The sequence below is a fragment of the Pagrus pagrus genome, assembly GCF_965226575.1.
Source record: "Pagrus pagrus genome assembly, chromosome: 1".
NCBI classification, from domain to species: domain Eukaryota; kingdom Metazoa; phylum Chordata; class Actinopteri; order Spariformes; family Sparidae; genus Pagrus; species Pagrus pagrus.
Genome location: NC_140185.1, coordinates 38094183 through 38108153, shown reverse-complemented (window position 1 = coordinate 38108153; position 13971 = coordinate 38094183). Strand labels below are relative to the sequence as shown.

Genomic DNA, 13971 nt, shown 5'->3' with positions numbered 1-13971 from the left:
GGACATGAACAAACATGACGTCCACTTCACACACTTTCACTTCTCCAGAGCTGCCCTGACCTCCTGCAGCTATGACTCACGTTCAGGTTTCTGTCTCACCTGCATGTTTGTTTTCTACCTGTCCGACCTTCAACCAATGAGGAGCCAGTGTTCGTGTTGTTTCTTCCAGAGAAGAAGAACGAGCAGAAACAGGACAGAGATGATGTCGTCACGGTTACAGTGTGACAGAGTCTGTTTAACCCTGAAGGCAGCACGAGAAGTGAGCGAGCACAAGTCTGTCATTTAACACAGAGCGAGCGCCTGAAGGAGGAAGCATGCTGGGAAATCCCCTCCGAGCAGGAAGGGCGGGGCCATGCCAAGCTGGGGCAGCCCGACTGCAGGAACTCTGGGAAAGTTCAGTGTTTTCCAGGAAAGGTGAATCTAATGAAGTTAAATCTGAAGACTACAGGTCAGATTTACATGAACTGTTCCTGATCTGCTTCCTGCTCTCCAGAGGACGAGCCCTCAGAGTTTAATGACTCTCTGAAGTTTCCTGTAGCGCCACCTTCAGGACAAACTCTCCACTGTGAGACTGAGAGGAGATAAATGATCAGGATGTTTGTTCTCTGGTAATAATGAGTGAACACAGTTATTGTGAACACAGCTGTGTCTCTGTGCACGTCTGGACTCGTTCTGTATAATGCTCCCGTCTGATCTGCTGCTGTCTGGGAGGTTCTGTATAAAGTTTATCCAACGATCACAGTGTGAGAAACTCACAGAGGTGTTTAACGTCCGACACTGCGGGAGGAAAATCCAAAAACAGTCTGAATGCCAGCCTGTCTGCAGTGAACTCCCAGATCACCTGGCACTGGATCACTGTGACACTGAAGACAACTTAAAAACATGAAGATTCTAAAGGAAGTTCTGAATGGTCTTTTTTCTCTGATTTCTAAGTGAATATAAAGAACTTTAGTCATGAAGGTCAAAAAAATATGAGTTTCCTGTGTGTGTTCAGCTGAGACTCAGTTATGACTCAGAGAAGATGTTTTAAAGTTTGATCCAAATCAGCAGCAGACTTCTAGTTTCTAACTTCGGCTGCCTGCACCTGCTCCCTCCACCTCCCCTGCTCCCTCCACCTCCCCTGCTCCCTCCACCTCCCCTGCCTCACCCCCTCAGCTCCCCCTCAGGGTTACAGTGTGAAACCATGTGACATCACGATCAGCTGATTGATCCACGTCGCTCTACAACAACAACACATATCACCACATGTCAAGGTCCATGAACATGTCAGCTGTGGAGACACTGATACAAAAGTCTTCTGTGAGTCGTTAACAAGGTTTTTCACGTCTGACAAAAATTCACCTGATTGTTTTTGGCTTTGTATTGTTTCAGTTGGTGTGCGTGTTTGTGGTCGCTGCAGCATGTGTGTGTATTTGGTTGTGTTTTATGTTTTTCAGGTTGCAGCTCGTTTGTCCTTGTAAGGCCTCAGTGCTCCGACCAGCCACATCACACATTGCTCCTTTGAACAACCTTTAAAATAGGTGATCACAATACAGTTTCGCTGTTTTCCTTTAAAGGACTGAACAGTTCAACTATAATGTGCACAGATAAAGAGATTGTTGAGCTCTATTAACTTTAAGGATTTCAGGATTTCATCTACAGGATCTGGTCTCCCTGCTTCACATCCTGCCTACATGCTGCTGGCATTGTGTTAAAATCCTTAAAGAAAATAAAAGTTCTGAATAACTGAATCCTCTCAGGCTTTAACGGAAGCTTTCTGTTGGTGTGTCCAGCTGCTGTGAACAGGAACACAACAGGAACACAACATGCTCAGATAAGGTTATAAAAAATGCTGAGGCTGAAAATAAAAACCCAGAAACCAGAGAGGAGGTTTGGTCGGCAGCAAGAAGGAAACAGAAACACAGAGTGAACCTCTGAGGAGGAGAGCTGCTAACAACCACCACAAACACAGGCAGCAGGCCAGAGGACAGAGGAGAGCTGACCTGAAGGAGGACGAGAAGACGAAGACGACACAACAACAGGACGATCGATCTCCCTGTGGTTCACTGTGATGTAAGTGACATGTTTGTGTTCTGTTAACCTGCTGATGTCAGCAGCTGTTTGTGAACACACTGTTTGAACTGATCCAACCATTTAACCAGCAACACACCATCACCAGACTCCCTTAACAAATGTGTCAGTTTAGTGAGTTGTTGAGTTGGAGACACTTTATAAACTGTGTGAAACTCTGTCTCTGACTGATTCTGACTGATTTGTTCCTTCTTGTAAATTCAGCAAATGTTCTGCATGAACTTCTTTCTGTCTTTGAGTAGAAACATGGAGTCTGTTTGTCTCAGTGATGGACGGGTTTGTTTCATACAGAGCAGGAAGTGACATCAGACCGCAGGAGGTCAGTCAGACGCAGGTTAATGTAGCTGTGAAGTGGCAGACTGACAGCTGATCACTGTGATCGATCACTCAGGACAGATGGTGACAGCAGTGTGACGACAGATACAGACACCTGGATCAAACGCTGACTCCAGGAGCGAATCAGCAACAAGGAGCAACAGACACAACGACTGACGGCAGCAGCTCAGTTTCAGGAGGAATGTGTGAGGTCAGTCTGCCAGCAGTAATTACATGACTGAGGTTTACAGCTGCATCCAAAAGTCAAGTCAACTTTATTTATACCGCTCAGGATCACACATCATGAATCTGCCTCAAGTTAGTCCATTCACACAGTTAAAAACTCTACAAACTCTGAACTTCACTCAGAGTTTCTACAAACAGACACACTGACTTCAGTAACTATGTGATAATACAAATGTTCATGTTTAGTTTCAGTATGAGTGAAGCGAGCAGGCCGACAGGAGAACACACGCTCTGTTGTTCAGTTAGAAAGATTCAAGATAAGCAAGTCACAGCAGCAACGTTCATCACACCACAGACGTGACCCGTGACTCACAACTACAGCAAATCTATTTCCCAATAATTCCTGATAAAGACTCTTCATCATCATCATCATCATCATCATCATCATCATCGTCGTCCTCCTGCTAATGAACACAGTCAGTAGATCAGGCTGCTGCAGGTTCAGACAGGAGAGACGACAGAACCACGTAGCGTCTTCACATGAAGCTGTTTGATCTGTTGTATGGAAGCCAACTAATAACACAAATCTCAGTCTGTCTCAGAATGACAGCAGAGAGCCTCGGAGACGGGACGGTCTCTGGTTGTGACATCAGTTTAAAGGTGTACTTTGTAAGAAATGTCCAGGAACTGAAGGTAGCTCCAAAACTACAGGGGGCAGAACTCGTCTGAGCTCAGTCACAGAGAAACTTGAGTTCAGACGGTGGACGCTTGTATTTTTCTGTTCAGAAGGAAAATATGTGTCAAAATATTTCTTTCTTCACATTTAGTGGGTTTATGTTGTCGACTTGTTGGACTCAGCAGTGAACTGGCTGCTTTTACATCTCCAGCTGTCAGACTGTCACCTCTGAGCTACAGAGGGCTGTGAGGAGGCTAGCTGGTTAGCATGCTAACTTCAGCAGACACCTCTGCAACACAAAACAGAGATGTGTTTGACCTCATACGGCCTCTAAAAACTCTGCAAAGTAATCTGAAAAGGACAGATCATAACCATAAACTTGTGCCAGGAGGTCACATGTCGCTGCCATTTTCAGAAGTCACAAGCCAAAAAGCTGGAAACCACCAGACTCATGTCTGCAGATCACCACCATCACTGCTGCTGAATCACAGCCAGATGCACTGTTTCACACAGACCTTCTGGGTACATTTGTGGAGCTGATAAAGTCATGAGACAGGAACATTAGGAACATTTTAAGAGCAGAACATTTTGTGAAATCTCATTTTTACACAAAGAAGAGAAGAGCTGAGAAGCCGAAGCTCTATAAAGCTCTGCTTCATCTACAGACGTGGAGGTTTTGTCTTTTGTGCCCAGTATGAAGATGCAGCGTGTGAGCAGCAGCTCAGAGAGGAAACCCTCACACTAACACGTCACTGTGGTGAGTTTCCCCTGAGTCATCACTGCTGCAGGAGCAGACGGAGGGATGGAAATAAGAGCACACGGAGGAGATAATTACCCAGGATGGAGTGAACTCGGACGGAGAGCTGAGTCCTCAGGATCAGGATGGGCTTCTTCCCTTTACTGTGGAAAAACACAAGAGACAGTCAGAGCTGAGAGCACACACACATCTGATAGAAACCTTCATTTCTCCAGACAGACAAAGACACTGGAGACACAACTGGTCCACCATCAGAGTCAAGCTGTGGCTCTGACACTGAACCTGGAGGCTCATCGTGTTTATTACTTCAACAGACTAAATAAACTCAGTCTATATTTTAAAATGCAAAGAGATCTGTTATTGATCAGATCGTCATGCTGGAGACGTGATTTACAAAATCCTTTCATAGGAAACCATCTGGAGATCCTTCACTATTTGTATTAACGTCATGAGAGGACGAGCAGAACCAACAGAGAGGATCCAGCAAACACCACAGTGCAAACCTGAGCTGTCACAGCTAGCTCAGTGTTAGCCTGCAGCTAGCCTAGCGTCAGCTATCTGCGATCAGCTGACTGGTACCGGAGATCCTTTATTGATGTGTTTGTGAAGAGGGCTCACTCTGGACAGAATTGAGAACCTGAACTTTGTAATAAACTGTATTTCTATCTTGTGTTGTTTATTGTTGAACCACTGAAGGCTGCTGGGAGTTTATAATATATAGTGTTAATAATTCATACATGTTGGTCAGAACATTACTGAGGTTGTGTTTTAAAGCTCTTTTTCTGCAGTAATCTGAACATGACTGAAATATACAGAAGGTTAAACAGTTAAAGTAACTTTTCTTCACAACAAACACCAAACCTGACATTATATATACAGACAGATAAAGACACACACACACACACACACACACACACACACACACACACAGATTATTCACTGTTATGTCACTATGATACCAGGGGGGTCTTCCAGAAAGCGGGTTTTGTGAAAGCTCTGAGTGTGTTAACCCTGAGATGAGAGAAACTGAGTGTTCAGCTCCAGAAAGAGGAAACTGAACCTCTGGTCTGTTACCGCGGTAACTGACTCTGTGGACCTCACCTGCTCACTGGTTCACCTGAAGAAACCCTGAGTGTGACGGAGCTGTCTGACAGCGGCTGTCCTTTCCTTCTCAGTCGATCATGTTGAAGCAGAAATAATTCACAGTTTTACACCAGGAGGAGAATTTAGATTCATTTAGATGAGCTCTCGCTCCCTGACGAGGACTGAACCGAACAGAACCGCTTCTCATCAGTCCGTCATTTATATTCTCCGGCCGCACAGCGAATATCAGGCTACACGTCATCGCTGACGTGCTCTCAGGTCTGAACCATCCTCTTTAATCACTTCACAGGTTAATCAATCACCTTCAGCAGCCAGAAACAGAAATAACTCACATTTCATTTGGCTTCTTTATTTCCCACAGAAGCTACAACAGGAACCATCAGTAGAGCCCGCTGGACTTTTCCAACAACGTAACTTCAAAGTCCGTGTTTCTAGTTTGACGCCGCATTGAGTATAAGACTAAATGACTTCTAGTTCAGTCTGTAGACAGGAAGTGTGTGTCTGCCTCTAATGTTGGGTCCTGGGGGAGAGTGACGCCCTCAGCCTCTGGTCACCCAGCGAGCTGACCCAGGACCAGCTCCTCTGCCTCTGGTCACCCAGCGAGCTGACTCAGGACCAGCTCCTCTGCCTCTGGTCACCCAGCGAGCTGACCCAGGACCAGCTCCTCTGCCTCTGGTCACCCAGCGAGCTGACCCAGGACCAGCTCCTCTGCCTCTGGTCACCCAGCGAGCTGACTCAGGACCAGCTCCTCTGCCTCTGGCGGACGTGGTGGAGGTGGAGGTGAGCACCACTTCATGTTCATCTGCTCAGCAGGATGTTAGGACACAGATGTGTGTTAAACAGCATCTGTTGGTGGTAAAAGCTACTACAAGTTAAAATATCCACTGAATAAACTTTGACTTTGTTAATATGTGAAATAAACCCAAAGTGAGGAGCCATCGTGAGACTGTTTTTATATTTCATTTTCAGCCGATTTAAATTAAATAAAATAGCCTAAAATAAAATAAAACATTGAACAACATTCAACCACTTCCTCAAAGGCTAATATAAAAGAAAGTGACGTTAAATTCAAAATGAAAAGACGACCGCAGTCAGTGATTTTTGTTACGGCCGCAGCCGTGTTACTTTTTTTCCCCCCAGAAAATGTCTGCTTCCTGTTTCCTCCCCTGTTGCCATGGTGAATCACAGTATCCGAGCTCCATTGATGATGATGCTTTTTACTAGTCGTCAGGCACGAGCTCAACTCAGAGTTAACATACTCAGAGTCGACTTACCGAACTCAGATCAGCTGTTCTGGGACTGAAAACTCAGAGTTTCACTTCACAGGGTGAGTCAGCTCAGAGTTCAGGGTTAGACTCAGAGTCTGTTGAACCTCCTTTCTGGAACAGCCCCCAGAACAACCAGCAGTGTGTGTGTGTGTGTGTGTGTGTGTGTGTGTTGAGGGGACAGATTCATTGATCATTAGGATGCTTTGACTGTGTTTTGTTGTGTTAATGCCAATAAAGTTTTTTGAATGTTTCCATTAACAGTGTCAGTGTTGGACAGTCAGCAGCAGACACACTGAACCACCTGAGCTCTGCAGGTAGACCAAAACAAACATGGCCGCCAACCACCAGATTGTTTACATGCAGAGACAGAGACGTGCTGAAGAGGACACAGAGTCTGGTGAGGACGGTGATGTACAACTGACAGGTGAGGCTGTTGATTTACAGGTGCGTCTCCATCTGATGACACACAGTGATGTCATCAGACGGAGACGTACTGGCCCTGACGTCTGACTTTCATGTGAACGTACATGTTGATGTAACTGTAGGATTCACAGCCGTGTTCACTCAGGTGACCTGATCAGTTCAGCTGACCAACATGTCATCAGGTGTCTCTGGATACTGACCATCTTATCCACCATAAACACTCTGTACAGTTACTCTTCACGTCTCACAGGATGTTCGGCGGCCATGACAGGTGAGACACAGCCAACACACAGAGGACAAATAAAAGACTCCTTACGTCACGTCTTCATAGAAGCTCTCCAGCTCGTCTCTCTGCTCGGACAGAGACGAGTCCAGGTCCAGATAGTTTCCATTAGGGGACAACTGCAGGGTGCACTCCTCCAACTGAGAGACAGACAGGCAGGCAGACAGACAGACAAGTTAATATGTAAATTCTTACATTTGCCTTAATGTATTTATGTGTGACAGAAGAAGACAGAGAGACAGACAGAGAGACAGACAGAGAGACAGACAGAGAGACAGACAGACATCTGATCTTATAATTAGCTTCAGCACAAACAGACTGCAGCTGCTGCTGTTGCCTCAACACAACATATAAAACCTGTTTGACTGACGAGGTCACTTTTATTTATTTATATATTTGTTGGTTGATATTTGAACAGAGTTTAGTTTCAGACAGTCCAGCTCAGAGGACAGGAGACAGTCCAGCTCAGAGGACAGGAGACAGTCCAGCTCAGAGGACAGGACGTCTGTACAATAAGATGACTCAGTGATAATTATACTGTCCACCATCATGTGACACCTGAGTCCTTCACTTAATGAGACTAATGAAGAGACGTCTGTGGAGATCAGTGTCTCAGGTCAACGTGTTTGGCTGCATTAAGTTATTGAAATGTTTCTGTATTTAAAGTATTCACAGTGACACTACAGATGATTGTGTTCAGTCGTTACTGTAGAGCAGGATTTCACTGTTTTTCTGTCGGACCGGACCGAACCGGACCAACATTGATGATTCTTTTCATTCTGGATTCATCTGAGGATCATTTTCTTAATCAGTCGTTGAGCACAGTTTTATTTTAAACAGTCCAGAAGTCAAACAGAACCATCTCACTGTGAGGATCTGAACCAGAGACGTCTCCGGTCTGATTAGTTCTGCTGCTTCACGCCCAGGTTGATATCATGTCCATTGGGCCAGGCTATGATCTGGACGTCCACTGACATCCAGAATTAGTCAATAAACGACATATAAACGTCTATACAACGTCCAGAAAAGACGTATAAAAAACTTTCCTTCTGGCTCCCCAGAGGACGTCTTTTAGACGTCTTTGGACGTCCATGAATGACGTCTAAAAGACGTGATCTAGACCACTTTTTGCTCACTGGGTGATGGTTCTGAACTCATATCTGATTATTGGACCTGTGAACAGGGTTAAATTAATCTGACTGCATATCAGTTATGATAAAGTTTTATATTCACTGATACAGAAGTTAAGTTCTAACTTTGATGTGATACTTTAAAATATATTGATATTAAAACGGACCCATTATGTAAAACACTGTTCTCTTTGTCAACGTGAGGCCGTCATGAAGCTCTGCAGCTTCCATCTTTAATGATCCAGGACTGAAGACATGCGGCGAATGAGACTTTACTATAGGTGAGTGAGAGGAGGCGGAGCTACAACAGGGACAGAACGAGAACGCACAGCCGGTACCAGAGAATCAGTACTGGAACCATTTCTAATATTCAGATCAATATCTGTGACATAATTATTTGGATCAGTTTTGTAAATTGTCTCCTGTGATTGAACTGATGAAGTGTTCCAGTCGATCAGTCTGTTGGATCGACACAGGATCAATAACCGTCCTGCTGACTAAATGTAAGATCTGCGCCACTTGATGTCACCATTTTCTTTCTTTCTTCGTTTTCGGGACTGAGCAGCGGCGTGCAAAGGATCTTGGGATACGGGAGGCCGTGAAGGATAGTAGCAGTGCGTCCTCCAAGAAGAGGGAAAAGAAGGCTGCATTTGAAGGAGCCTTCTGGGACGGCCTTCGAAGGATGCAGCCCCTGAATTGAGACGCAGCTATTGTCTCGTCATCACTTCTTTCTGATCAAGTCTTTGATTCTGAATCAGCTGCAGGTCGTCTGTCAGTCTGTCTGCAATCAAACTCGACTGCTTCCAACCTTCATTCATCAATAACTCCTCATTATTTCATCTCTGCATCACCTGCTGTACTTTGTGTATGAAAGCTCTGCAGACGACACGACGGCAGGTTGTGAGATCGACTTTGACTCTTTTCATGCAGTAAACAGAGTTTGAGCTGAGATCAGAATGTTTTCAGTCTATTTATATCCTGGCAGCAGAGCGTCTTGTAGCTGTAGCATGAGTCATGTTCAGGTATGAAGCTGGAATCAGAACCATCAGGTCCGATGTGGATAACAAACAGCTGAACATGTAAACCAGCAGAGCCACATTCTTCTACAACAACAGCAACAGGACGACACGGTCACATGACCAACAGCACCTCCATGTTTAACTCCTGGTACACCTCCGAGCAGGAGCTCAGCAGGAGCTCAGCAGGAGCTCAGCAGGAGCTCAGGTATCAGACTCTTTCTGGAGCGCTCGTTAAAAGATCTCAACTGGACATATGACACTTTTCACTGTACAGGTGTACAATTAAATAAAGGTGTGTTTGACTGACTCAAGTGTGTCTGCAGCCGGCACTACGGAAGTAAAGTGTGAAAAACACTGGAAATGTTCTGAGACACACTGGGACAGAGTGAGACAGACTTGGAGCTGTTGGACCGCGGATGTTTTGTGTCCTTGATGATCGGGTCAGAACAGTCGTCTGACTGATGACACTCTGTGTCCTCCACAGTCACAAGGACTCACTGAAACATCAGAGCTCTTCTGGGGAGCGAGTGATTGTTTCATTCAGCCTCTATCAGCAGAAAAGTCTCTTGAGCTCAAGTGCTGCTCAAGATGTTACTGACAGGTCACTGAATGTACGACACCGCTGTGCTCACACAGACTGAAGTCATATAAAGTAACTGATGTTAACATGTTTGACTTTAAGTGCTTCAATAAGATAAAACAGAGGGTGAACACATTTTCTCTCTGGATGTCATGAAACTCTTAATATTTGTATATTTGAGATCTAACAGCAGCTCTTGATTCAGTCGATCACAGACAGAAGTGTGATGCCTCTCTGGCTCGTAGCGTCTGTCCAGCAGAGACTTTCTGTCTCAGTGGTGACCCGAACCCCGAACCCAAACCCTCAAGGCTCTGTTCTGGGACTCTTACTGTTTGGTCTTCATATGATGCCACCAGGAGTATCTAAGAGAACAATCAGTTTTTCATGGCTATGCTGATGATACACAACTGTTCAGTCTATAAACACCTTTAAAATAAATCTTTGGCTTTAATATTCTTATAATTCACTTTATTTTAATCTCCTGCTGTGCAACGCTGCTCTGTCGTATTTCCTACATCATCATTTTCTTATTTACCACCAGCTAAAGTTTACATCTTGAATCTGTGGCTTTACACAAAGAGGAGGTTTTCACTAAAGTAACTATAGCTTACCAGCTAATGTTAGCATACGTTGCTTCCATTGTTGATAATGACATTTCTCTCATGTTGAGCAGTTGCACAGGAATCACAGACTAATCTAATCTAACATGACAAACTTCCCACTGACGTTTGTATTTCATCTCTTTTATTGAAGCTAGGCTAGCAGTTTCCCCCTGCTTCCAGTCTTTGTGCTAAGCTCAGCTCAACACATCTCAGCTGACAATGAGTCTAAAATAAAACTTATCATCCAGCAGTATTTCTGTGTATTTCTGCTGGCGGAAGGAAAAGCCCGCTCAGTTGTTATCAACACTGTGCTGTGAGTATTACATCCGTCCACCCATCCATCAGCTTATCTCCTGTTTACAGGTCCCACCCTGTTCCTCCACAATCACTCAGCTCAGCCCACATCCAGGGAGGGGGAGGAGGGAGGAGGAGGAGGAGGAGGAGGAGGGAGGAGGAGGAGGGAGGAGAACCGGTCAGAGACCGGAGCCGAGCGGAGGAATTCATATCATGTTGGAGAACCACGTCTCCGTGTCGTCCTATCACCTCACTGGATCTGGGCCTGCAGGTCGAGCCCCAGGGCTTAATGGGAACAATTAAGGGGTCAGTGAAGGAATGTGATCTAGTGGGACCAGCACGCTCTGGTCTTATCTGATCCTGGAGCGTCGCCTCGCAGCCGGCTGCAGAAGGTTTCTGGGGCTCACATGGTGCTCACAACACTCCACTTTGATCTGACGCATGTGCTGAATGAGATTTCAATAAAAGGGATAAATAAGAGCCGCTGGATCAGGCCGTCGGGTCGCTGCTGGTTTGAAAAGTAGAAACATGAAGTGCAGCGTGTTCAGACACAAACTGCTGAGTCATCATCTGCTGCTGGAATAACCTGAAGACACAATCAGCAAGCGAGACTTCAACTCGTCTGTGGACTTCAGCCTCAGTGATTACTGCGAGTGAGACATGAAATATGACCTACATGTAACTGTGTGTGACTTCATGCTGAGTTTTCCTGTGAAGCATGAGCTGCAATCACTTCCTGTTTGGGAACAACGATGACAACAGCACAGAAACAGACTCAGCATTAGTCAGAAATCCTGCAGGAAACTGAGCGACGGAGACGATTCTGCTTTTCACAGAGACAGAGTCACCAAACTCAGTTTTAACTCCACAGCTAATAATCTTCATGTGCAGGAGGCAGTGATGCTACCACAGACTGTTAAAAAGGAACAGTTCACCCAAAAAAGTTCCCCCATGTTGATGGAAAGTCAGGTGAAGTTGTGTAGTCCACAAAATATTTCTGGTGCGAGGGTGTAAATATCATCTCCTCAGATCCGTGTGATCTCGTCTCTCCTGCAGACTGTGATCACGGCAGACGAGCTGTGCGGAGACATCTGATGTTTTTAAGTCTCCAGCTGCTTCAGTTGTTTAGCAGAATGCTGCAACTCTGTTTTACTGTGAAATATTTTGTGGAGTACGAAGCTTCACCAGACTTTCCATGAGCGTGGAGGGAGGAGATGATGACTGTTTTTTTCCTTTTTTGTGAACTGTTCCTTTAATGGAAATTAGATCTGAAGTCACTGGATCCCCATAGTCAGTAGGATTGATCCTCTGGGGAACATGAATGTCTGAACAAAATGAATGCATTTGTGTCCCTGAAGCCACGCTGCCGTCATGGCTGCAACAGGCCAGTGAATGCAGAAACAGCAGCATGAGTCCGTTCCACTGCTCAGACAGCTGCTGTCACTGCGGTGGAGGCCATGATCTGCTGCTGATCATCTGCAGGCCTGCTCACCGTCCACACAGTCCAGAGGAGACATGAAGAAGCAGCTTCAGGTTCTCATCATACACGACTGTAATACATATATACATATACATATATATATATATATATATATATATATTCATGTTTAATGTTGCAGCCCTGAAGCACGTTCAAAGTGGACTTCAGCTCACCCAGAAAAACTTACCTGACTGGTACCATGGTACCAGACTCCATCTAAAAATGGTGCATTTTTAGAGTTAAACACATTTTCACCAACTACAGAACTAATGACTGATCAATAGATTTAATAACTTGAGAGAGTTATGCTGCTTATGTTTACTATAACAGAAATAACACAAATAACGATTCACTGTTCTTTACGACCAAGTTTTCTCTACATGGACAAATTCCCAATAACACATTAAATGGCCTGATTTTTTAAAGGAGTTTGGTGTGTCACACCTGCAGCTTTAACTCTTCTAACTTTCTCTACATGTCAGTTAGTCAAGATAATTAAAGTCCAATGAGTTAAAAGCTTCACAGGTAGTTAAATGAGTTCAAACTCATTTGGATCACAGGTGGCTCGGTTCGGTCAGTGACCCACCTTCAGAGGCGCCTCCAGCAGCTTGTGTATCCCGGCGATCTGCTCGCTGATCGGTAGGTTCTCCTCCAGGCTCACGGTCGGAGGTCTCCGAGGCTCCGGGAAGTTTGTGCAGATAAACGGATCCGAGTCCTCCAGGTACTGGACCCGGCAAACGATGGAGGCCATGGCCGTGTGACCGCGACCCAACTGCGGCTGAGAGCGTGTGTGAGTCCGTTGAGGTCCGTGAGAGACTTTGAGAGCAGACAGCCCGGTCCCGCTGCTCAGGTCCGGACCGGTGAAGCTGCGGCGGATATACACATCTACATCCGGTGTCCCCCTTCAGAATAAGTGCCGTTTAAACAGCGACAGTTTGACACAATACTAACTTACAGATGATCATTCTCAGAGCATCTGTGTAACATTATAACCGATGTAAGCGGTTAAAGGCACCGAAGACTAATTGAATTGCTGTATTTTTCAGTGGAGTTTGGTGTGAAGCTGAACTGAATCTCTGCAACAGAAAGATGAACTCTATCAGATCAGTGGATCAGGTTTAATATGAGCTCACATGAAAATGTTCTCAGGATTCAAAGCACAGCTTTGTTAGACCAGAACTTAAGGCTCAGCTCAGGTAGAAGATGAGGGGTGGAGGTATTCTGGGAGTTGGAGTCCATCGTGCTGCAGAGTGCACTGACTGACCGGCACCAACCTGTTCACACAAACACAACAACACAAACGTCATCAGTGAGGTCACAGGTGGCTCACATGCTCCAGATGCTCATAATGAGTATCAGTATCTGCCTGTACTGCCTGTACTGCCTGTACTGCTGTACAGGCAGTACAGCAGTATTGATCTGTGTGAGATCAATACTGCAGTATTGATCTCACACAGATCAATACAGCAGTACAGCAGTATTGATCTGTGTGAGATCAATACAGTTTATCTGATCCTATTTGAATATAAACGACCACAACATCTTTATGATCCAGATTAATAGTGACCATTAGTGAACACGTCGCTCCGTGACTACATATTGCTCTTCAAATCAAATCAAATCAAATCAAACAGTATTTATACAGCACTTTTCATACACAGGCGTGCAGCACAAAGTGCTTTACACATAAAAGATAAAACAATAACAAAGGAAGCCCCTACACTCCCACCCTGAATACCACACACACACACACACACACACACACACACATACAAACACAAACA

The 13971-nt window shown here is 45.1% G+C and overlaps 1 protein-coding gene across 2 annotated transcripts in view; it reads right to left on the bottom strand.

Moving 5' to 3' along the window:
• The window catches only part of fhod1 (formin homology 2 domain containing 1), a 63417-nt gene extending 50380 nt beyond the window's left edge, over positions 1-13037 (bottom strand). For both annotated transcript variants that reach the window (XM_084348941.1, XM_084348942.1), the window contains exons 1-3: positions 12774-13037; positions 7116-7222; positions 4083-4147 (exon numbers count right to left, since the gene is read on the bottom strand). In XM_084348941.1, the coding sequence (XP_084205067.1) occupies positions 4083-4147; positions 7116-7222; positions 12774-12938 (337 nt within the window). In that variant the 5' untranslated portion in view covers positions 12939-13037. The remainder of the gene's footprint in view (positions 1-4082; positions 4148-7115; positions 7223-12773) is intronic.
• Between the last annotated feature and the right edge of the window lie 934 nt (positions 13038-13971).